The 26,027-nt window shown below is 39.1% G+C and overlaps 1 protein-coding gene across 1 annotated transcript in view; it reads left to right on the top strand.

Annotated features, from left to right (window-relative positions):
• RECK (reversion inducing cysteine rich protein with kazal motifs) overlaps positions 1 to 26,027 on the top strand; it is a 77,496-nt gene that overhangs the window by 23,740 nt on the left and 27,729 nt on the right. The window contains exons 7-12 of the mRNA XM_047700720.1: positions 12,908 to 12,941; positions 15,048 to 15,245; positions 17,659 to 17,926; positions 20,269 to 20,448; positions 23,961 to 24,173; positions 25,798 to 25,934. Coding sequence (XP_047556676.1) covers positions 12,908 to 12,941; positions 15,048 to 15,245; positions 17,659 to 17,926; positions 20,269 to 20,448; positions 23,961 to 24,173; positions 25,798 to 25,934 — 1,030 coding nt within the window. The remainder of the gene's footprint in view (positions 1 to 12,907; positions 12,942 to 15,047; positions 15,246 to 17,658; positions 17,927 to 20,268; positions 20,449 to 23,960; positions 24,174 to 25,797; positions 25,935 to 26,027) is intronic.

A 26,027-nucleotide genomic window follows, 5' to 3' on the forward strand; every position in this document is an offset into this window, starting at 1 on the left:
TTTCCTTAACACTGAGAGTGATCCCTGGAGTGAACTTCCAGATGTGTAAGCTGTTACTTTAGGCTTACAGTTACAGGGGTTAGCATTTACCCTGCAGGATGGTTTTATGAAGCTTGATTAGATATTCAGAGAGTGAGTAATTTTATTTGGAGGAGCTAATGTTTGTCTTAACTGGAAAGCTGCTGCAGGAGCCCTTTTGAGGGCATTTCCTGAGAAATGTACTTAAATGAATGAAGTTTAAAAATTTTAATGCCATTTAAAATTCTGTTTTGTTCCAACCGAGCTAAGAGAAAGTAGTTAATTGTAAAGCATTGTTATGTCTGATTTTATAGCATCTGGTTCCTTTTCTTATACAAATCAATTATTTATTGAATGTAAAGACAGTTTTATATAATAGAAAGCATAAACTTTGGAGTTTTACCTAACTTAGAATTCTAGCTCAGCTACTTATAATTTAACTTTAAATACTAAAGAATTGTATCTGAGTATAGAATTGAAATATATACAACACACACGAGGGTTCAGGGAAATCAGAAAGCGGAGTGAGCATGTTGGGGTTTATCAGGGGAAACTTTGCAAAGGAGAAAGGCCTGAAAGGATTGGCATACTTTGGTAAAAAGACTGTGGATCAAAAACATGGCTTGTGCAGGGGACAGAAAGAAAATAGACCTGTTTGGGGCTGAGAATCTGTGCTTAGTTGGATAGGCAACATGGACCAGATCCTGGAAAGATGGTATTTTAGGGCTCAGCCCATCATTAAGTAGAAGGAGATGATGAAGATTCTGTAATAGGAGACCAATATAACAACTCCATATTTTAGAAATATAGGAGTAAAAAAGCCTTAATGGTATGCATGCTAAGTTTTAGATCTCACAAATCCCTGTACCTTAGCTAAAAGTAGGTAAGGCCCCAAACTAGGATGATAACAATAGAACCAAGTATTCAGGAATAAATCAGAGATTTGAAGGCAGAATCCATCAACAGGATTTGTTAATGGCGAATTGAATATAGTAGATAATGTTCAGGAAAATATAAAAAAAAAAAAACCACAATTATTCCTGAATTGGGAGGTAGAACTGAGGAAATTATATGGACAAACAGCACAGAAGGACAGACAAAAGGAGAGTTTAAGGGACATGGGAGATAAAGTGTTCAAATTGGAATACTAAAAGAAGAAAAGAGAATATGGGACAGAGGCAATATTTAATAAGACCCAACAAATCTCCAGCAGGATTAAAAAAGAAAAATCCTTACATTACAGACATACCTCATAGCCAAAGATCTTAAAAGCAGTCAGGGAAAAAAGACATTGCCTTCAAAGGAGACTAATAGCTGATTTCTCGATAGCAGCAGAGGAAACCAGACACAGTGGAATGATACCTGAATTGTTCTGAAAGAAAATAATTATCAACCTAGAATTCCATATCCAGTAAAAATATTTTGCAAGGGCAAAATTAAGGTATTTTCGGACAACAAAAATGAAGAATTGCCATTACTGGACCCTTAAAGGCAGTTATAAAATACCTTTTTTGAGATGCAAAGGAAAATGAGAATGATGAAAATACAAAGTGACAAAGGTAAAACACACAGATTGTAGAAAACAATAATAATACTCAGTTTTTTTTAACAAGAGAAAATACACAGCAACATATATGTTGTGAAGCATATATGTTGTGAAGGGAGTTTAAAGAAATGGAGAGATACTGAGTATTGGTGTTTTTAAATATAATAACCTGTATCTCAGAGGTAGTTAGAAAACAGGACTAAAGAGGAGGAGAGAGATCATGCCCAAGTCAACTGTGAAGTAATGCTTGGACCTTGAGAGTTAAAGAAAACTCGATGAAAGATAAATTGTTGAAAAAAGTGGAGAGCTGGATTTTGAAATTGCTTTTTTAGGGACCTAGAAGAGATCCAGATACCAATTAGGAGGACCCTACCTGTGTTGAATGAGACTGTTGGAATGAGATGTTCCAAGAAAAAGAGAACTAACTTCTTTTCAGTGGAAATGGTCAAGCAGAGGTTTACTGGATTCACATATTGTGGGAGGGATTTCTGCAATGGATGGAGATTTGGCTGATGATTTCCCAACTCCGCAGTTCTTTTTCTGACCCGTACCAAAGAAAGAGTACTTCAAGTACTGATGAGTATTTTTTCAGAATCACACTTTTTATTAGAGCTACCTTTATCAACCAGTAGCTTGATAACTCTGACCCAAGGACATGTTCAGGTGTTGGAGACACGCTCAGTTCTAGATTCTCCATGCATTTTCACAGGTGTGGTCCTTGGCCCACCTAAATATCGGTGAGGCCCCATGGATTTGTAGATGTGTGATACTAGAGTCAGGGATGATAGGGAAAATATTCAACAGCTAGAAGGCACCAGCTGAACAGCTGCTGGCTGTAAACCATCACCAAGCCATACTAGCACACACCACCTTTTAGAGCACCATCCGTAAGCCATATGAGTCTGCACACACTGCCTCATTAGAGCCCAGGTACAAACTAAGTTGTGTTTTCTATGAGTTGTGAGACATCTAGTATAAGATTTTTTTACATAATTTTTGTCTGCAAGTTGGCTGAAAATATTTTCTTCTAGCCACCAAATGGTGATTAAAAAAAGAATTTTATTGTTCATAGTTTTTTTCTTGAATGTCAGGATAAACGTTAAGTGAGGCTGATTAATTTCCGGAGACTTGGCAATGGCTGTAGAGTAGTGACACAAATTTTAGTTTTGGGTTCATGGATTCTACTTTTATGTCAGGCTGCCATTCTTATAACGTAGTGGTCATAAATATAAATACCTTTTTCATTTGCTGAGTGAGCCACTGAAATACAGTGCTACAGACTTTTATCAGACTTCTACATTTTTATTTGTTTCTTCTCCCTTTCACAGATCCTTTTCTATGTTTCTCTTTATATTCTTTTCAGAAGTGTCATTTTCTTTTTTTTTTTTTTTTTAAGATTTTATTTATCTATTTGACAGAGAGAGATCACAAGTAGGCAGAGAGGCAGGCAGAGAGAGAGGAGGAAGCAGGGTCCCTGCTGAGCAGAGAGCCCGACGCGGGACTCGATCCCAGGACCCTGAGATCATGACCTGAGCCGAAGGCAGCGGCTTAACCCACTGAGCCACCCAGGCGCCCCAGAAGTGTCATTTTCAATTCTCTTTTCTTTCCTGCCTTTTTTTCACTCCAGTTATTTGATGTTACTTCATTAAGAAAAGTGAGAAACTATAAAGGAAAGCAGTAGGAGGTATTTTTGTGAGAGCTCACTTTTTTTTTTTTTTTTGACAGAGATCACAAGTAGGCAGAGAGGCAGGCAGAGAGAGAGAGGGAAGCAGGCTCCCTGCCAAGCAGAGAGCCCGATGCGGGGCTCGATCCCAGGACCCTGGGATCGTGACCTGAGCCAAAGGCAGAGGCTTTAACCCACTGAGCCACTCAGGTGCCACCCAGGTGCCCCATTTTTTTTTTTTTTAAATCGTAAGGCATTTGGGGCGCCTGGGTGGCTCAGTGGGTTAAAGCCTCTGCCTTAGGCTCAGGTCATGGTCTCAGGGTCTTGGGATCGAGCCCCGCATCCTGCTCTCTGCTCGGCAGGGAGCATGCTTCCTCCCTCTCTCTCTGCCTGCCTCTCTGCCTACTTGTGATCTCTGTCAAATAAATAAATAAAATCTTTATTAAAAAATCTTAAGGCATTTAAGTTTAAACTAAACAGTGCTAAACAAAACTAAAATAATGTTCTGTTCTGAGGTTCTGGTTCTGTGAGAATGCTAAGATAAAATTAAGACTCTGAGGATATTAAAAAGAGGCTCTAAGAACCACAAAAGCAAAGGCCTTATGAGTTTCAGACTCAGATCTGTCCATACCATCCTGTCAACACATAGCTCAGTGCACAAGAGAAATGTTCAGGTTAATTTTTATTTTTTGAATAATTGTTCAAAATTCAAAATGGTATACAATTAAGTCTTTTTTCAACCTCCTGTACCATAGCCACCCAGTTCCTAAAGTCATTTATGCATATAAAAGTAAGTAATAGGGGCGCCTGGGTGGCTCTGTGGGTTAAGCCTCTGCCTTCAGCTCAGGTCATGATCTCAGGGTCCTGGGATCGAACCCCACATCTCTGCTCAGCAGGGAGCCTGCTTCCCCCACTCTCTGCCTGCCTACTTGTGATCTCTCTCTTTCTCTCTCGCTCCCCATGTGTGTCAAATAAATAAAATCTTAAAAAAAAAAAAGTAAATAATATATATATATATGTGGTTCTCCTCCACCCCCTATAACACAAGTGGTCATATATCCCTGGATGCCAGTGTTTGGTACATATTTACGTATGCCTACATGGGCTGTACAGTGTATTCTCAGTAAATATCACAATAATATGTTCCGCTTTAAAGATTTCTATGTATTAATTTTATTTTGTTCCTTTTTCTCTCAAGTTAACCTTGATTCTAGATTTACTACCAGAAGCATAAAGGAAAGGGATGAAGATATAGCCCTAAAAATTTGGAGATAAGAAGGTGGGGATGTCAGGGCCAGCAGGATTATCTGGACAGATAGAGGCCTCTGATGACTCATGTGATTGGATCTGTTCTGCAGTGTTCTAAGAGTAGAGTAGACCATCTTGTTTGGCAAGTGATAGTCTAGGCTGTAGTTAGTCAGCTTTGGAGAGTTTAGCAAGAAGAATAATATGGTACTTTGCCCAAGCAAAGCCTTCAGGACCTAAATGTAAAGCTTCTTTGAGTTAGTGCTAAGGAAATTCCAAGAATTGGCAGAATATGGTAAATAGAAGACTGTGAGTGGGAGGCTTGTAGATGAAAAAATGCGGTATCAAGACCCTGTACCAGAGTGGATATGAGCCGTTACCTGCAGCTGATGAGCTCCAAAAAGAGCGAAACCTATTAGGTCCTGCAGTACTGGCTTAAGATGGAAAACCTTGATTATATTCCATGTGCATTTGGTTTTGTTTTGTCATATTTTGTATTGGAAGGGAATAACTCCTATTCAGTCTCCTTGTGCTAGTGTATTTCCTCTTCTAGTCCTTTTTCTCAGGAGTCACCTGAATGAGATCATTCCAAAGGGAAGTTGGATCTAGTTTGATTAGATTGTGACCTGGTCTAATCTAAATGGCCAGGCTCTTCCCCCTAGGCAATCTCATCTACTCCCATAGTTTTAATTGTCCCATTATGATGATGGCAACTCCAAAATCTTCTTTGGCTAAACTTTTTCTCTGAGTTCCTGAGTCACTACTGAATATGTGTACTTTTGATGTTCAATGGACATTTCAAATCCATGAAACTGATTGTTACCTTCCCTACTTCCCCTTCCCTCCAAGCCACTGCTACACAGTTTGTGTGTGTGTGTTTGCGTGCATGTGCACACGCACACATATCCAAGACAAATTTTCATTCTTCTTGTTTGGTTGTTCCAGCGCAGTCCTCCCAGACACATAAACTAAAAAACCAAGAGGTATTGTCTACTCCTTCCTCTTTATCACCACCTCCCACAAATAAGAGACTATCAAGCCCTAAAGATTTACCTCCAAAATCTATCTTAAGTCAGTCTCCCTTCCAGATCCTCAGTTACTGCCTTCCCTCAGGACCCTATACCACTTTTCTGGACTACAGTAGCTGCCAAGATAGCCTTCCTATCTAATTTCTCCCCTTACTGACTCTCTCCAATTCTGACAGGGTGATCTCTTTAAAGACTAGATGTGGTCCTGTCATTCCCTTTCTTAAAACTCTTGAGTGGCTCACCTGTAGGATATAATCCATGTTCCTCGGTTGGTAAACTAAGCTTTTCTCCATCTAGCCAGTGACTGTCTTCTCCTTTGCTCTTCAACAGCATGCTACTTGTAATTTCCCAGACTGACCATGTGTTTTGTTAGTTGTACTTGTACAGCCTGTTTGTTCTACCTAGAATTCCCTCTCCTGGAATCCATCCTATTACCCCATCCAGTGGTATGCTGGAGCCAACTCCTCCTAGCTAGGGAGAACTGTTAAATATTCAGGAATATTGCCAGCCAGTTTTTAACCCAAAAACAGCCTCGATGGGGGTATTTTCACCACAAAAATCTGCAAATATTACAAATCAGGGCTTTCCCTCCATCCTCAGCCCTACAAAAGTTGGTCCTAGCACACCAGTACTCCTGTCCAACTGCCAACAACCTTTACCTCAAATTCTGGCTTAGGTAGTTCTTTGAAACCTTTCCTGCCCAGCCCTCTTTCCGCTATACCCATAAAATTGCTACTTCTAAACACTTTACAGCTTGATTATAGCATTTTTGATGTATAGTATAACTCTGTGTTTACATGTCCCTTTTTAATATTAAACTTTTAAGCTCCTGGGACAGAGTATACCTCTCAGTTGTCTTTGTATCTGTCATCATTCATTCATTTAACATTCACTGAACTGATAACACACCAAACTGATACACTTAATGTGTCTCAGGTACTGTTCTCAGGATACAAAGGTGAAGGGATTTAGCCACTGTGTAAGAAGCTCATAGCTAGTCCATGGTAAGAGAGAAATTCAAATAGCTCATTATAATAGTGAGACAAGTCCATTGCTAGAAGGCTGTACAAGACACATTGGAGCCTAAAACAAAACAAAACAAAACAACCCTGCACAGTGTAATGGGAAAGTCTTCACAGAGCAGGTAAGGCTTAAAGGATGAACAAAAATTTGTTGCCTTTAAATAGGTGCTACAGTTAGTATTTTTACAGATAGAACTTTTTAGTAGAAACTTTCCATTGTGGAAAGCTGTTCTTACACAGTTCTTTGCTTCAGAGTAAATAGCAGTTTTATGTGGAAACCTTGTATAAATGTCTATGTATTAGGCATTCGCAGAATAAGAACAGAAAGCACTGAATGCTGTATCTGTTATCACAGTAATGTTGTGTAGCAGACTATTCCCAAACTCCATCATTGCCTGAAACTATAACAGTTTATCATTTCTTATGAATGTAAGCGCCAGGTAGGCAGTGCTGGTCTAGCCAACCTTAGCTGATTTGGGCTAGGCTTACTCATGGTTCTGCAGTCAGCCCGAAGGTCAGCCTGAGTCTAGCTTCTTTAGGATACTGTTGGCTAAGTCAGCTCAGCTCTCAATCATGCGTCTCTTCTAGCCTTCTAGCTCAGGCATGTTCTGGTGGTGGTGATAAGAGCGCAAGAGAAGAAGTGGAAAGATGAAAGTCTCTGTGCAGGCCTCTGCTTGCCTCAAGCTTGCTACTGTCCACTTGACCAAAGCAAACCACGTGGCTAAGTCCAGTTAGTGTAAGAGAAATAGGTAGAGGAAAGTGTGAAGAAATAGGGCCATGACTGCAGTCAATCTACCAAAACACTGTGCCGAGCTCTGTCCTAGTCCTTGGGTTACTCTCTACAGATGTTCCTTGCCCTTGAATTTGCTTCCAGTTGGTTGGGTGTTCTGGAGTAATGAGTAAACTTTGAGCAGTCTAGGCCTATTATTCTTATTTCAGTTTTGAGTGTTTGTTTTTATCCAGCTCTTGAAATGGTATTTATTATTTGGGAGGCAGAAACTGAAGAAACCCTCGTTTAGCAGTATCTATATCAAGATATTAAATCCTTGACATATTCTAGTCACTTAAACTTTTTGACTAAAAAGCCATGGTGTCCACAATAAGGAAAAAGCTTCTTGTAGAAGTTTAAAAACATGTTTGTTTTTAAAGGTCAATTATTTATGGGTGCCTGGCTGGCTCAGTTGGTAGAGCACGTAACTCTTGATCTTGGGGTTGTGATTTCAAGCTCTTCATTGGACCTAGAGCTTACTTAAAATAAAATTAAATAAAAATTAAATAAAATAAAGTAAAGTAGAGATCAATTATTTAATCTCTCCAACTTAGCACCTGATGAGCTAGATTCCTCATATGAAATGCAAAACTTCAATGTGGGGGAAATTTCAGTCCATTTATGAAAAAGAAACATTTTATTTATTGAGGCCTTAAGAACAGAGCAGCTCCTTTACTTTTAACTAATAGCCTTGGGAATAGGGAACATTAAATAACGGTTCATAAAATGTGCTCTTTTGGGTCTTTATCCAGAAGTAACTGAAGCATCCAAAATGACCCCCTTTTTTAATGAAGTTCATATAGTCCGTGTTTGTTTAGTTTTCATCATCCTCATCATTGAGACAAATGGGCAAATGGAGAGATGTTAAGTAGGAAGAAAAGAGTCCCAGAAATGGAAAAGGATGTGTGGCTGGGACAGAAAATAAATCCACAGAGCCAACTTCTGAGCAAGTGATTGGATCAGGAGAGTCTACCTCCCAGTTGCGCTCCAGTGGCTCTTCCCCCAAAGGAGGGTCAGTATGGCTTGCAGGATCACTGTGGTTCCCTTGACTTTGATTTTACTTTGTATTTTAGTTTTTCTGTCAGGTTTGCTCCCCGCTCCCAGCACTAGGTGGAAGGACTTGTTGCAGTTCTCTATAGCCACTGCGAGTGGGGCAGGGAACTAGAAGTAGCTACCTGAGGAAAGATTCATGATCAAAAATTTTTTTAAAGATTTTATTTATTTATTAGAGAGAGAGAGAGAGAGAGAGCATGAGGAGGGGGACGATCAGAGGGAGAATCAGACTCCCCACCAAGCAGGGAGCCTGATGAGGGACTCGATCCTGGACTCCAAGACCGCGACCCGAGCCTAAGGCAGTTGCTCAACCAACTGAGACACCCAGGCACCCCATGATCAAATATTTTTAAGAGAAATAATATGAACCTCAAGAAATGATTGTTGTCCCTACAATTTAATGTGCTGATTCTAAAACTAGGAGACTGTTAAAAAGAGATTACAGGGGCGACTGGGTGGCTCAGTCATTAAGCGTCTGCCTTTGGCTCAAGTCATGATCCCAGGGTCCTGGGTTCGAGACCCATGCCAAGCAGGGAGCCCACTTCTCCCTCTCCCACTTGTGTTCTCTCTCTCACTGTGTCTCTCTCTCTGTCAAATACATACATACATAATAAAAAAAAAGATTACAATATGGACGTAAATTCAACCTTGCCTTGGCTGCATTCGGAAAAATAATCCAGTCTTCTTACAGCATAGTGGCATGAGAGAAAGTGTGGTGCCCTGGCTCTGCCCTTTGCTTACTGAGTACATTGTCTGTCCAGCTGGATAGTGGAGGCTTTTAGATTTGAAGATCTTTTGGGATCCCGTCAGCTCCAGAATACTGCTGTGTTTTTTGGCTTTCTGAGGTTGGGGCAGATCCTCATCTTGGTAACACTAATTTTTATCTATTCTAGAAGAAGATGAGCAGAGGAGGGAGTTGTTACATGGAGGCAAAGTGCGTACAGTAATGGCCAAAGGTCAGAAGAGACTCCATCATGTTAGTATAAAGCCTCAGTTACCTCTTTTGCCACCAGATGGCGACCAGACACTTAAGATAAGAATTAGCTTTAGCTAAGACTTTTTTTTTTTTAAGATTTTATTTATTTATTTGATAGAGATCACAAGTAGGCAGAGAGGCAGGCAGAGAGAGGGAGAAGCAGGCTCCCTGCTGAGCAGAGAGCCCGATGCAGGGCTCGATCCCAAAACCCTGGGATCATGACCTGAGCTGAGGGCAGAGGCTTTAACCCACTGAGCCACCCAGGTGCCCCAGCTTTAGCTAAGACTTAACAAATGTCTTAAGAAATGAAGAAATTATAAGTTAATGGTGTAATGTTATATGTATGTCTAAAACCATGTCAAACTATCAGCAATAGTTTCAGCAGTGAAAAGGCCGTTATCTATGATTCATACATTAGATATAGTTACCCAAGGTATAGTTTATGCCTACCTATAGTTACTTAATGTTAAGAATCCTTTATCAAAGAGGATGATGTGATCAGAGTTTGAAATCATGATGCGTATAAAGTAAGCAAGAGAGAATTGATTAATTCATCAAATGCTGGTATACTTGGAATGAAGGACCATTCTTTAAAACCTTAAAATTAATAAAGATAAAAATAGAGATATAAAAATTGTCTTTATTAATACTAGAGGTACTGCTATATATAGTTCAATAAAGCAGAAGTACTGCTATATATAGTTCAATAAAGTAAACTTATCCACAAAGGGTCTATCAATGAACATTAAGAGAAAATCCGAAGTGCTTGAGGAACATTTCTGAACTGTGGATGTGACAGTGAGGGAGACAGTTGGCCCTCCTTTTGCCTCAGGGGTTGACAGACTTTCTGTAAATGGTCAGATAACAAATATTTTAGGCTTGCAGTTTATATGGCCTCTTGTCTACTCAACACTACCATTGTAGTATGAAGTAGCTGTATACAGTATGTAAACAAATGAGTGTGACTATTCCAATAAAACTTTATTTACAAAAAGAGGCAGCAGGCAAGATTTGGCCATGTGCCATAGTTTGCTAACGCACATGAGGGTGAAGGCTAGAGTTCTAAAGATTTCTCCTTTTTAGGCCTCTATCTCTGGCTTTGGTCAAATAATGGGTTGAATTAGATGATCTCCAACATTTTTCAGGTTTTTGTGTCCTTCAGTATCTCTCCCTGAAGCTAAGATCCACCAGGCCAAGTCAGAATGATATTTCTTGTATTTATAAGGTCAAATTTCTAAAAATCCAGCTTGAACAAATTTGAATGTCTCCAGAACAGGGTTTCTGAACCTTGGCACTATTGATGGTTTGGCCTGTTGTTTGTTGTTGTGGAGGAGCTGCCATGTGCCCTAGAGGGTGTTTAGCACCACTGGCCTCCTCTGCCCATTAGATGCCAGTAGCGCACACGCTCCCGCTCCACACCCAATGCCCCCTGGGGAGCACATCACCCCCAGCAGAGAACCACTGCTCTGGAGACTTGTATGAGTAACTGGAAGAATATCAAAACTGGAGATCAGGCCATTTGACTGAGGATGGCCACCGAGATAATAAATGCATTCCTTTAGGTACAAGGTTGAAAAAGCCAAGCCCAAAAGAACAACCAGTTTATTAGAAAGAGAAAGGTGATGAGAATCAAAGGGGGCTGGAAACTTGGTAGTAGATTGCTTTTTATTTCTATTTTATTTTATTTATTTATGTATTTATTTTTGAGTGAAAGGGAGTGAGCGGGTGGGCGAGCAGAGGAGCAAAGAGAGAGGGAGAGAGAGAATCCTAAGCAGGCTCTATACCTGGTGTGGAGCCCAACTCAGGGATTGATCTTCCGACTCTGAGATCATGACCTGAGCCAAAATCCAGAGTTGGATACTTAACTGACCAAGCCACGCATATGCCCTGGTAGATAGCATTTTAATACTGATTTAAATCATTTTATGGGGCGCCTGGGTGGCTCAGTGGGTTAAAGCCTCTGCCTTCGGCTCAGGTCATGGTCCCAGGGTCCTGGGATCGAGGTCCGCATCGGGCTCTCTGCTCGGCAGGGAGCCTGCTTCTTCCCCTCTCTCTCTCTGCCTGCCTCTCTGCCTACTTGTGATCTCTCTCTGTCAAATAAATAAATAAAATCTTTAAAAAAAATAAATAAAATAAAATAAAATAAATCATTTTATGGAAAGTGTTCCTAGAACCACTGAACCAAAATAGATGGCTATATATAACAGGTAGGTAAAAAGTCAAACAAAAAAAAAAACATGTCTGAAGAGAGATCTAGAAGAGATCATAACGTCAAAAATGTTTACTTTTCACTCCCCATATCACTTGAGATCTCTAGTAGAAAGAATTCAGACTGGATGAATCATTAGCCCTTATCTATCAAGTCTGGGTTTTTTGTTTTGTTTTGCTTTAAATGGATAAATCAAGTATGGTTTATTTCTACAGTAGAATATTAGTGGAGAAAATGAATGCAGTATAGCTTCACACAGCTGCATAGGTGGGTCCTTAAAGGTAGATTTTAAATGTCAGTAAAGCTGCTCCTTTAAAAGTCTAGACCACATAGCTGGCTTGTGATTTAGCTACTATTAAAAGCCAGAGTCATCTATATTGAACTATAAGAGCACTTGATTTCCATCTTCCTTTTATTTATGCCCATATTATTTCTTTTAGGAATTCATTCTCTTTCAGTTGTAATTACGGAATATTAATCATAGCCAACAAGCCCTGAATATCCATATGGCTTTGAACAAGAAATTTTTGGGTTTTGTCTTATTTTGCCTCTTGTTTTCTTTACAGTGACGTTAACACGGTGTGATGTTTTCTGAACAGTGATCTGAGAACTCAAAATACTGATTCTAGTCTCAGGTTCTATTTTTGACTTGTCGTATGACCTAGGGCAGTCTCCCCACTGCTGAGGGAAACAGTTTGTTCATCTTTAAAATGGTAGAGATTCCCCAGCTTCCCAAGGTGGTTACATAAGAATCATCATTTTGTTTTTATTTTAATTCCAGTATAGTTAACATACAGTGTTACATTAGTTTCAGGAATACAATATAGTGATTCAACAGTTACATAAGAATTATCTTTGAAGGCTTATTTAATATGTAGATTTCTGTGGTTTATTCTCAGCTCTTGATTCTTTAGTGTAGGGTAAGGCTTAGGAAGCCCACATGATTCTGGTGCATCGCCATGTTTGAGAAGGATTAAAGATGATCTCTAAGGACCCTTCAACTCTAAAATGCAGTGTTACATGAGGTCTCTATTTCCCTAAATGCCTTTTATTATATTACCTTCTGGGAGCTCTTTTATATACTGCAAGAAATATTTGAGATCAATACATTGTAGGTTACCCCACATATACACAGGTTCAGCTTTGGTTTCCTATACTGTGATCATCTTATGGCTCAGGATGAGAATCTTGACCCCCAATAATTGTGTCAGAAGATGATTTCCCTTTTCACCAGGGTCCCATGCTTTCTTTGTCTTCATCCTTGGATTTAGAGAAGAATTAAATAACTTGATATTCTGATTTCCCTGTAACCATAAAGTGGAATAAAATTAGAAATTCTGCATCGTGGTTAACTTGTTTGTTTTTCTTTAATTTACAGAATGCTCTTTTCAGTTGCATTAGCAGAAATGAAAGTAAGTATATTGTCAATGGTTATATGAGCAGTCCAAAGAGCAAAATACAGTTTAGAGAATATGATTTAGCTGTTACAAGTATTGCCAAGACCTGGCATTATGACGTGGGCTGTTAGTAAGCTGCCTGAAGGCCCAGCAGGATTTTGATAGGCTCTTTCCTCAGTGGTATCCAGGGTATTCGTGAATTATGACAGTTGCTATATCTTAACAGTAGCTTTACAAAGCAGATACAACTGTTAGATGGGAAGATCATGCCCTACTTGAATTAATAGGATTACTTGCAGAAATTAAGCATTCCCAGGTGATACAATGTTGTGCTTACCAAGGACTACTTCCCAATTCATTCAGCAGACATTTACTGCCTACTTGCTCTGAGGAGACAGACACAGGATTGGTATAGTGTCCTGATAAGAGTGCTGTGGGAGTTCAGAGGAAGGAGGGATCACATCCAGCAGGGGTGTTTAGAGTTGACTTTGTGGAGTTGGCAGCTGAGCTGGACCTTGAAGGATGGACAATATATCAACAGTGGAGATGGGAGGAAGGGCATCCCAGGTGAAGGGAGTAGTGAGAGCAGTTGCAGCTAGGAAGACACAGCTGAGAAACAGAAGAGTTGTTTGGATTAGCTTGGCAGTTCAGTGTATCAAAGTATGATAAGAAACATCAGCTGGCTAGACTTTATCTTCTAACTCTCTCTAATTAGGGCTTAATTCACAATTTCCAAGACATTCTCATAGTAATCTCTGTCCTCCCACACTGGCGAGGAAGCCAGGCTAATGGAGGAATCAGAAGATGGGCGCCCTTGGCTTTTCTTCACTTGTCTCTTCTGTCCTCAGTATTCTCCACCCCATCCCTCAGTTTATCTTAAGGTTAATGGTGATACATGTAGCCGTTAATCACTCTTGTTGTTGAAATTGAACAGTTCAGCAATGAGGATAATAAGTAGTAACTGTAAGTTACAAACAGGTGGCACAATAAGTATTAAACAGTTTCCTGGTGCAGGAAACAGACCTATCCTGTATCAGTTCAGTCCCAGTTTAATTTGTGTATAATTTTATCCTTGTCATTATTTCTGGAAGTTGCCTGATTCCTTGCTGATTCCCTGGTCGGTGGAATTCACCAGAAACCTGATTCTGGTTCCTCCATAACCTCTAATAATTATAAGAGATTTCCTACCTGCCTTTCTCTTACCTGTTTCCTGCCATACCTGGGTTCCCTTCAGCTTCGCACGACCCTCTAACCTCTCCTGTGTGGGTCTCTTGCACTTCCCCAGTATAAAACCCACATCTGCACCCCCAACCACTCATCTAGGCCCACCCCCAGAGACCTGAGATGGTCCCCCTTGATTTCTAAAAATGCACAAATCAAAAAAGGTATTTCAAATGTGGGTTTTACTTTTCAGTATTAAAGCAGGTAATATCAGTTGTAAGGTAAAGACCACTTCAAATTAGACATGTTCTTAGAGATGTTCAAATGCAATAGAAATTTTGAGAATTTTCTCAAGATACACAGTTATATAACTGTCAAATATATGAAATGAGCCTGGTATCCCAGCTTTTACTGGTCCTGTTTTATAAATGGGGAGCATATTGGGTTTGGTTTTATTTTGGTTTTATTTGCCTTGCTTTGTTTGTTAATCTCCACAAATCTAACATGAAAAGAAGCTGTTCCAGTGGTTCTTGGCATGGGCAGTATTGGCATTTTGGGAGACTGCTTTGGTTCTGTGAGATGGCCCTGTATGTTGCACAGCAGTGAACAAACCCAACCCCATGCACTAAATGCTAGCAGTGGCCCCCAAGTCATTGTGAAAACCAGAAACATGCAGAGGGGTGATTACATTCTTCCTGAGAACTATACAGTATAGTATAGACTATACACTCACAAATACAGTATAGTATAGACTATACACTCACAAATACGGACTCTTCTTCACACCAGCAAGCACCTGAATGTCCTCATGGCTATGCCTATAGTAGTGATGGTTTAATCTGTGTGTGGCTTTATTTCTCAAATTCAAAAAGGTACATATTGTTCTATTAATATTCTGATGATTTATTGTTAGCAAATGGCTATTTCCATTTCACCGTCATCTCCTTTTCTTCCCCCTAGTGGGCTCTGTTTGTTGCAGTTATGCAGGCCATCACACAAACTGCCGAGAATACTGTCAAGCCATCTTTCGAACAGACTCTTCTCCTGGTCCATCTCAGATCAAAGCCGTGGAAAATTATTGTGCCGCTATCAGCCCGCAATTAATACGCTGTGTGAACAATTATACCCAATCTTATCCAATGAGGAACCCAACAGATAGTAAGTCAAATGAACATATTCCTCTCATTTCAGTCAGTGGTAAAATCATTTGTAAAAAGGAAGTAAATGCTTGGGAGATCTGCATGGATCAGTTGTTTAAGCATCTGACTCTTGATCTCAGCTCAGGTCTTGATCTCAGGATGGTGAGTTCACGCATCCCAGTGGGCTCCATGCTGGCTGGGTGTGGCGCCTACTTAAAAAAAGGAAGTAAATTCTTGTAGATATCTGCAGTCTCAGTCATTTGGGAAACACCAGACTTCCTTTGGTGTTTTCATTTGGCAGATTGCACATTATTATCACAGCTGAAAGGTACCAAGAAAGGTAGAGCTGTCAAGGGTATGAGGAAGCAGACACTCTTTGTTCTGGGGATGAGAGAATTCATTGGTATGGATATTTTGAAAGGAAGTTGGGTTATGACCATGAGAATTTCAAACCTTTTAATCTAGCAATTCCATTTCTCAGAATTTATCCTTCATGAAGATTCATAAGTTTGCAAAACTATACACACACATGTAAAGGATGTTTGCTACCACACTGATGGTAATGGAGAAAAATTAGAAATAACCCAAATACCCATCAATAGGGTATTGATTAAAGTTGATGAAATAAGTTATATATCTGTATAATAACAATACTTCATAACCAACATAAAGAAAAAAGCATGTTTATGGAAAAAGAAGTCCAAGATATAGTAAGGAAGATAGTCAAGTTGCAGAACTAACTGTAGAGTATAATACATTTTTAATTATATACATATTTCATTTTATGTTTTTATTTTTGAATTTTTATAATGAACAGTTATTACTTTTACAATAAAACCATCATAAAAATGAAAAGAGATCCTGATACTTTGGAAAATCGGGACCTCCTAATGAACCTGTACCTTATGGGATCTTCAAAGTCTCAGCTTTGTATATCCTATAATCCATTTTCTTCATTTAAAAGTGGACAAACTTTAAGCAATTGACTAATTAACCAAACTGACAAAACACAAGATTTATAAGCCAAATGCCAAAATTTTGTTTACCCTGGGATACTGAATGACTTGTTTTTGTAAACTCAGAGGCAGTGATATGCGCCCTGTTTGTCCAGCACCTGAAGCAGAACTCTAATGCTTATAATATTTTGTGGTGTGGCTATATGATGAAAATAAGAGGATGAAGCATTTGCCACAGATAACCTTTATTCATTTTTTTTATTTTAAAGATTTTATTTATTTATTTGTCAGAGAAAGAAAGCGAGAGTGTGAGTGAGCACAAGCAGGGGGAGCAGCAGGCAGAAGGAGAAACAGACTCCTCACTGGGCAGTGAGCCGGATGTGCGACTTGATCCCAGATCCCCAGGATCATGACCTGAGCTGAAAGCAGATACTTAATCACTGAGCCACCCAGGCATCCCTATTCATTTTTTTTTTTTTAAGATTTATTTATTTTACAGAGAGGGTGCGTGTGCATGGGGGGAAGGGCCAGAGGGAGAGGGAAAGAGAATCTTAAGCAGACTCCCTACTGAGTGCAGTGCAGACTCAATCTCCCAACCCCGAGATCCCTACCTAGGCCAAAACAAAGAGTCTGATGCTTAACTGACGGCACCACCCAGGCACCCCAAACTTCATTCATTTTAAAGGCAGATGCAACTTCATTCATTTTAAAGGCAGAAGCAACCTGATGTCAGAATTTGCTATTGTATTATTTAAATACAGCTTAGGGGGGCCTGGGTGGCTCAGTAGGTTAAAGCTTCTCCTTAGGCTCAGGTCATGATCCCAGGCACCTAGGATTGAGTCCCACAGTGGGCACCCTGATCATCAGGGAGTCTCCTTCTCCCTTTCCCTCTGACCCTCCCCTCTACTTGTTATGTTGCTCGAGTCCTCTTTCTTTCTCTCTAAAATGAATAAATTAAAAATCTTAAAAAAATAAATTACAACTTAGTTAACTTGCACAGATACATGAAAGCTTTATATCCCAGAATGTGACGGAATATGGTTTTTGTGGATTTTGCTATTGAAATTGGTCATCTCTGTCATTCTGTCAAGAACACAGTCCCTTTTAGGCAGTTGTTTCTAGCATGAAATAATTCCAGTTTGATCTGTAATACCTTTTCCAGGAACATAAGATACTTTGCATGTCAGGACTTCCTAGGTGTAGGATGAGATGACCTTTCATTTGTGTAGTATTGGTGCTAAAGATCCCATGATTGGAGACAATGGTAAATTCTGGTAATAGATACCTTGTCTATTAGCTCTTCAGTTATTTGTTAGACTGCAAATAATGGAGAGAGAATTTGGTAGACCCTGTGTACTGTGGATACTGACATATGACTGAGTAGTAGTGTTTCCGGGATACCACCATGTTCTTCTGTTCTGAGTAGTGCATGACATAAAATCAGCTAATTAAGCCACATATATTCTGAAAATGTAGGTTTATATTGCTGTGACAGAGCTGAGGACCATGCTTGCCAAAACGCCTGCAAGAGAATTCTGATGTCTAAGAAAACGGAGATGGAGATTGTTGATGGCCTCATCGAGGGTTGTAAGACCCAGCCTTTACCTCAGGATCCTCTTTGGCAGTGTTTTCTTGAAAGCTCGCAGTCTGTTCACCCTGGAGTCACTCTACACCCTCCTCCCTCTACGGGCCTCGATGGAGCTAAATTGCATTGTTGTTCTAAAGCAAACACTTCAACATGTAGGTCAGTATCTCATTTTCCTTTATTAAAACTAGTAGAAAATAGCATTTTACTTAGTGATTTTAAGTCTAGCAAATGTACATTATGTTTTTGCATTATGTAGACTTAAGAGTTTAGAAGATGTAAAATCTTTTTTATCCAGCAAATATTTATTGAGTGTCATGTGTATGTAAGACATTATTTTTGAACATTGCTAAAAAGAACTGTATTTTGGGGTATAGAGGATTAACATTGGCAGGGCAATGAATATTTAAAGATGATGAAACATGGATTCTACCCTCAAGGCTATCATTAGGTAAGCTTACAGTTTAGAAGATGTTTTGATGTGACCTCTAAAGGACATTCTCTTTGTTAAATTATGAAACTTTGAACAGTAACTGACCTTTTGTATATATTGGTGAATGATCTGGGTTGGCACTTAAACCCAAAGTTAGATAGCAGTGTATTGGCATTCATTTGGATGATACACTTAGGGAAAAATTACACAAATATAAGACAGAAGAAACAATCTAGAAACAAGAATAAATGGAGGTAACTAAGGTCATGGTAGAACACAGGTGAACTAGAAGTTTACTTTATTAGGGGTATTTTAGATGAAAATGGACCACGTATTACTAGAAATTACTAGAAATTTCAGAATATCACCTACCATGAGTGAAACAGTTTTTCCTAAAACTGAATGGAACTTTAGCAAAAATTTTGCCTAGAATAACTCCTCAAATACCAAAGATATTTAAAAAAACTGGAAGATATCCGAAGAAAATTAACAGAAGAACTTAAAGAGAAGTTAAATTGGTCCAGTAATTAAGGGAATTTGATTGCTAATGGGAATTAAATGTATTTATGGGAGGGATGCTGAGTAATTCTTTGAATGTCCTTAAAAGTATTTATGCCCTAAAGTCACTGGAGATCGGAATTGCTATGTCGTCTAGAAGAACTTCACTAAGAAACACTTTGCCCTACCTTACCTTGATGTAGGGTTTTTTGGTTTATTTCCATCTTATGATTGGTGTTGGTTTGTATAATTCCTGCATATATATAGAAAACTAATTCTGAGATGTTATTGAACAGTCTGTTGAAGGTCATAGAGAAAGTTAAGGACTAGAGAAAGGACTGGTTTCCAGCTCAAGGTACAAAATTTAACTCAATTGCACCTTCCTCATCTCAAAGATGGATAAGCTCCATGGAGAGCAGGGACTTTATCTCCCCTATTTACTGTGATATATCCAGTGCCTTGAATAGGGTCTAACACAAAATAGACACTCAGTAAACATCAGCAGAGTGAATGAGCAAAATTATAAAAGTAAAAACATCCTCCTAATAGGGTTAGTTATGAAAGTCAAATAAAATGTGGCAGGAATGGAGAATTTTTATGTGTGACTTTGCATATTTTGGGAGTATTATATTTTATATTACATGTATTTTTTAACCTTTTTATTACTTTTATAAATTTTAAAAATTAAACTAATATGAAATCAGTTTGGAAATGGTACTGATACTATTTTAGTCATATGCAAGTTGCTTTGTAATCATTGAGTACTGCAAATAAGATTGTCATATATGAACTACAATAGTATATAGAAGCCTTGGAATTCATAAGCTTTTACATGTAGACTACCTTGGCCTATCTTTAAGAATGTAAGTGGCTTTGGGATAACTTTTCAGGGAGAAACTAATGAACCCTAAGTCTGTATGCCTTCTTAAATATTTTTTTTTATTATTTTTATTTTTTTTGTCAGAGAGAGTGAGCACAGGCAGACAGAGTGGCAGGCAGAGGGAGAAGCAGGCTTCCTGCTGAGCAAGGAGCCCGATGTGGGACTCGATCCCAGGACGCTGGGATCATGACCTGAGCCGAAGGCAGCTGCTTAACCAACTGAGCCACTCAGGTGTCCCTGTAAGCCTTCTTAAATCTGAGGACCATGTCACAGTTTTATCTCCTGTGATTGAAATATAAATATAAGGGAATCTATCTTTGTGGAGGCAAAACCATATGCCTTACCTTACTTTATGTAAAGGTAAGACAGAGATCAGAAATATAGGAGAAATAACTGTGCCAAGAATAAGGATGTACAAATACTGTAATTAAACATTACCTTTAGCACTGAGCTTTGTAGCAATGACGGGAAAATGGAAAGAAATAGATGACAAAACAAGGCGAAGATTTTCATGGAAAAGTTCACTGTTTATGGCTCTAAATTCTAGGAGATAAATTTGAGTCTTTTGGTTTTAGTAAGTTTTTTTTATTTATATTCTGCAGTATAGTTCATAGATTTTGAGTTTTATGCAAATCAAATTATTTATTCATTTGGCTCATCTGTGTTTCTACATTTGTGCCTTTGTTTCAGAGAACTGTGCACTAAACTTTATAGCATGAGTTGGGGCAATACACAGAGTTGGCAAGAATTTGATCGTTTTTGTGAATATAATCCAGTGGAAGTGTCCATGTTGACCTGTTTAGCAGATGTTCGGGAACCTTGCCAGTTGGGCTGTAGAAATCTTACTTACTGTACAAATTTTAACAACAGGTAGGAGTAAACTATTATACATAGAATGGAAGTATTTTATCATTATGTTTTGCTTAAATAAGTGAAAAGACCACTTTACTCTGATTTTTACTCTGATGCTAAGTTAAAAGGAAGTAGTATTTTTTTTCTGATTTCATCTTTAAATGCTATAATCTATCCAGTAAATCACCTCTGGGAAAGGAAGCACCATAAAAAAGTTCCTTCTAGACTAGTGATACTTAAAGCCTCTAGAATTCAAAGAACCTTTTCTGCCTCAGTCTACCATTCTTCCCCTCTTCCTTCTATTACACAACCAGTGGAAACAATACATTGCAGAATAAATCACTGTAAACAATTTGGCCATCAAATGCCCTCTTTTGAACAGTTTACTTCAACCAGTCTGGAAGTCCCACTCAGTTCCCTATTTCATACAAAAATATGGTCTTCTTTGTATTTTCTTGAGGTATCAAGTATGGTCAGAAAAATTACGGCCCAAAACTGAGTGCCTGAACAAACAGTGAAGAAAACAAAAAGGCATCCAGAGGCATAGAGAACACCGTGTCAGAGAAGGCAGAGACACAGTTTCTAAGCAAGAGGGGGCTGGTTTTGTGAGCTACAGTCCGGAGATCAAGGGGGCAAAGAGGGAAAGTATCATTCAGTTGGGCCAGACAGAAGTTCCAAAGGACATAAATCCTATTCTTTTAAAAGTATTCAGAATATTTCTTTAAAAAGGTATTCAGAATATTATTTTGAGTAAGAAAACTGAGATATCTCGGGGCGCCTAGGTGGCTCAGTGGGTTAAAGCCTCTGCCTTCGGCTCCAGTCATGATCCCAGGGTTCTGGGATCGAGCCCCACATCGGGTTCTCTGCTCAGCATGGAGCCTGCTTCCTCCTCTCCCGCCTGCCTGTCTGCCTACTTGCAATCTCTATCTGTCAAATAAATAAATAATCTTAAAAAAAAAAGAAAACTGAGATATCTTTACAGCTGGTGATAGAGTATTAGCCAGTAAGGACCTGGTTTAGAGATTGAGTAAATTGAAACCTATGAAATGTTTGAAGTTAAGCTTGGACTTATAGTCTGGCTTCGGGGGATAGTGGAGTAGTTTGTATCAAACTAATACTTCTGCAAGTACCAATTATGAACTTTGTACAAAATATGAAAAAGTATTGTTTTGGAGGTGGTAGAGAGTGACCGAGCTGTATCTCATGAAACATAGAAACCGTGCTGCATGAGGGCCACATTTATCCAGTTTTTCCTTCATGAGCACCCTTAGCCCTCTCACATGGCCTGAAAAATTCAAGCAAAAAGCAGCCATCTTGGGCTGAGGAGCTAGAGATCAGAGTTTAAGGCTGCCAGGGTGGCTAGATGTAGGAGTAGAAAACCCCAGAAAGGTGGGAACCACAAAAGGAGTTGCGCCCAAATCTGCAAACAAAACTCCCTGTAAATCCTTAAATTTAACAAAGTGACAGTCTACAAGGTTAACGTAGAAAAGCCAACTGTAATTCTGTATGTTAGCAAACAATGGGAAAATGAAATTTATTTTAAAAATAGAAATTTACAAAATTACATCAAAAAACATGAGATACTTAGGGTAAATTTAACAAAAGAGGTGCAAAATCTGTATATTGAGAACCAGAAAACTTCGCAGAGAAAAATTAAAGACAGTGAATAAACAGAGAGAGGTACCCTGTTAATGGATTAGAGGACTCAATATTGTTAGATGTTAATTCTCCTGAAACTAATCTCTAGATTCAGTACAATCCCAATCAAAATCCCAACGGGCTTTTTAAGATTGAAATTGCCAAAATTAAAATAAAAAAAAAAAAAAGAAATTGCCAGACTAATTCTGAAATTCAAATGAAAATACAAAGGACCTAGGATAGCTAAAATAATTTTTTTTAAAGATATTTATTTATTTATTTATTTATTTATTTGACAGATCACAAGTAGGCAGGTGGGAGGGTGGGGGAAGCAGGCTCTCTGCTGAGCAGAGAGCCTGATGCAGGGCTCGATCCCAGGACCCTGAGACCATGACCTGAGCTGAAGGCAGAGGCTTTAACCCACTGAGCTACCCAGGAGCCCCAGCTAAAATAATAAAAAAAAAAAAAAATTTGGAGAACTTAGAGTATCTGATTTTTTTTTTTAAAGATTTTACTTATTTATTTGATAGAGGTCACAAGTAGGCAGAGAGGCAGGCAGAGAGAGAAGGAGAAGCAGACTCACTGCTGAGCAGAGAGCCTGATGTGGGGCTCGATCCCAGGACTCTGGGATCATGACCTGAGCCGAAGGCAGAGGCTTGAACCCACTGAGCCACCCGGGCATCCCAGAGTACCTGATTTTAAGACTCGTTATAAAGCAACACAAATTAGAGGAACCTAGGGTGTCTCAGTGGGCTAAGTGTCATGATCCCAGGGTACATGGAACCATGTCGGGTTACATGCTCATCACGGAGTCTGTTTGTTATTCTCTCTCCCTCTCCACCTCCTACCTGTTCTCTCTCTCAATAAATAAGTCAATAAAATTAATTAATTAATTCTTAATTAATTTAAGATGGGTCATAGAACAAAACAAAACAAAAGCTGAAAATATAAAGCTTCTAGAAGAAAATATAGGAGAATATCTTGATAAACTTGGTATAGATAAAAATTTTGTAGACAGGAGACAAAATGCGCTAATTATAAAAGAAAACAATAATGAGTTAGGATTCAACAGTAAACATTTATTCACCAAAAGACACCATTTAAGATTTGAAAAAGCAGGCCACAGTTTGAGAGAAAATATTCAGTGTATCACATGTGCACACTTATAGTCACACACACATTTGACAAAGGGCTTATAACCAAAATATATAAATAACTCTTATAACCTCATAATAAAAAATCAAACAACCCTTGGGGCACTTGGGTGGCTTAGCTGGTTAAGCATCTGCCTTTGGCTCAGGTCACAATCCCAGAGTCCTGGGATCGAGCCCCACATTGGACTCTTTGCTTAGCAGGGAGCTTGCTTCTCCCTCACCCTCTGCCTGCCATTCCCCCTGCTTGCGCTCTTTCTCTGTCAAATAAATGAATAAAATATTTTTTAAGGATTTTATTTATTTATTTGAGAGAGAGAAACAGAAATGAGAGAGAGCATGAGTGGAGAGAGGTCAGCAGGAGAAGCAGACTCCCTGCCGGGCAGGGAGCCCGATGCGGGACTTGATCCTGGGACTCCAGGATCATGACCTGAGCCGAAGGTAGTCACTCAACCAACTGAGCCACCCAGGCGCCCAATAAATAAAATCTTTAAAAAAAAAAAAAAAAGTCAACCCAATTTTTAAAAAATGGGCAAAAAACTTTCAAGGGTCTTTCACCAAAGATGACATCAAAATAGCCCCCATATATTCAAAGCTGATATCCTTTGATGCGTTATATGTACTTTCTTTAAGAAGATCAGATTTTCCTACTGCATTATGTATATATGTCAGGATCTTAACTATTACTTCTCTCTAGAAAATTATTTCCTCTTGATTCTTTCTGGATGTTTTTCTTTTCAGACCAACAGAACTTTTCAGGAGTTGTAATGCTCAGTCAGATCAAGGAGCTATGAATGACATGAAGCTGTGGGAGAAAGGAAGCATAAAGATGCCATTTATCAACATACCTGTTCTTGACATTAAGAAGTGCCAGCCAGAAATGTGGAAAGCAGTCGCTTGTTCACTGCAGATTAAACCTTGTCATAGTAAATCCCGGGGAAGTATTATTTGCAAGTAAGTTTCTTCCCTCTTAATGACTCTCCAGTCTTGTTTCAGATGATGGTCTGAACCGCAACCTATCTTTAGAGTTTTCTCTCCCACCACTTCCCTTTGCCCATCCTCCCCACATGTCAAATGCTCTCTCACTTTTTCCTTCTCTGCTTGAAACACTCTTCCATCTCCATTTGCCCACTCCTGTCTTTCTTAGCCTCTCTCAAATGCCAGTCATTCCCATGGAATCTTCCCAGCTCTCTCCAGCTAATAGTAATTTATCCTTCCTACAAACTTCTGTAGACCTTCATCTGAACTTCTCTTATGGAATTTAGTTTCAGAAATATTTGTCAAGTGCCTTCAATAATTCCATTTTTATATTTTAATTTGTGTACTTATAGTCTGTTAGACTTTGCTCTCCTTGAGTTTATACTTTATGACTTCTTTTTCTTGTCTCCTCTTTTCTCTTTTTCTCTTCATCAGGGATTAGCAAAATTCTGACACACAGTAGGTGTTCCATACTGTTTAGTGAGTGAGGGAGTTAGTGAATATAGTCATTAGGGCCTATTTCTAGTGAGCATTTTGTGAATGGTTTGCTTAGGAGATCTAGGATAAAATAAAGATGAAAGCTGCTATCTTGGGTGAAACCAGAAGCATTACCCATGTAGTATCTATGCCAGCTGATCTTCAACATCTATTTTTTCAAAAAGCTTTTCTAAAAACCAGGTTACTATCCAGCCCCTAAGCTGTTGGTGTGTGTCTTGATGCCACTGGGCACTTGATGACTGATTGCAGATCATTTCAACCTTAAACAGGGTCCAGATATATTCTGTGGCATGACTTGGTAATGACTTGAATAAGGGGAAAGATAGGGGGTAAGTTGGGTGACAAGAGGCAACCAGTGGGAAATTTATTGACTCTTAGCATAAGAACTTATAGAAAAGGAGTCAAATCCCTTTTAAGACTGAGAAATTTTAAAGTAGTGTACTTTCTAGGTGTTATGGGCCAATCCCCTTAACATTGATAACAAAAAGATGTTTAAAGGGGGCCTGGGTGGCTCAGTCGTTAAGTGTCTACCTTCGGCTCAGGTTGTGATTCCGGGGTCCTGGGATCGAGCCCTGCATTGGGCTCCCTGCTCAGTGGGAAGCCTGCTTCTCCCTCTCTCACTCCCCCTGCTTGTGTTCCCTCTCTCACTGTTCTCTCTTTGTCAAATAAATAAAATCTTTAAGAAAAAAATATATTTAAAAAGAGAGGGGGAGGGAGGGAGTAAGAAGCAAGTAAGTATAAGATGCTGAAAGAAAAGATGTATGATTTTGCAAAGAGCAGATCAGACTGGTCTAGTTTAATTTCCTTTCGAAGACCAGGACAAGCCACACTGATGGTGGTAACAGTATGAGCATAAAATTTGAGCAAGCCCTTGGATCTCAGGTAAGAGAAAGGGATGCTTTGCTAGTGTAATACATTACTTACTACTCTGCAACCTGAGGTAGTCTATGACTCCTGGGGTTTTTTGCCATTACTCTGACAATTGTAAAATATTGTTATGAAAACTCACCTTCTGGAAGGCTTCAGAAACAGGATTGATACTGACTAGACAATATGAGGAGGTTCCTTGAACCCTAAATTTGTGTGTATTTTTCTTCTTAAGATCAGACTGTGTAGAGATTCTGAAGAAATGTGGGGACCAGAACAAATTCCCTGAAGACCACACAGCTGAAAGTATTTGTGAGCTTCTGTCACCTACAGATGACCTAGAGAATTGTATACCTTTAGAAACATACCTCAGTAAGTACTTCGTTTTTTAAGATTTCAAGTATTTCTGCCTTCCATCTCTGCCCTTCATGTTTGCTTTGGATGAACATCTATCTGTTGCGAATG

Source organism: Lutra lutra, chromosome 13 (assembly GCF_902655055.1).
Source record: "Lutra lutra chromosome 13, mLutLut1.2, whole genome shotgun sequence".
NCBI lineage: Eukaryota > Metazoa > Chordata > Mammalia > Carnivora > Mustelidae > Lutra > Lutra lutra.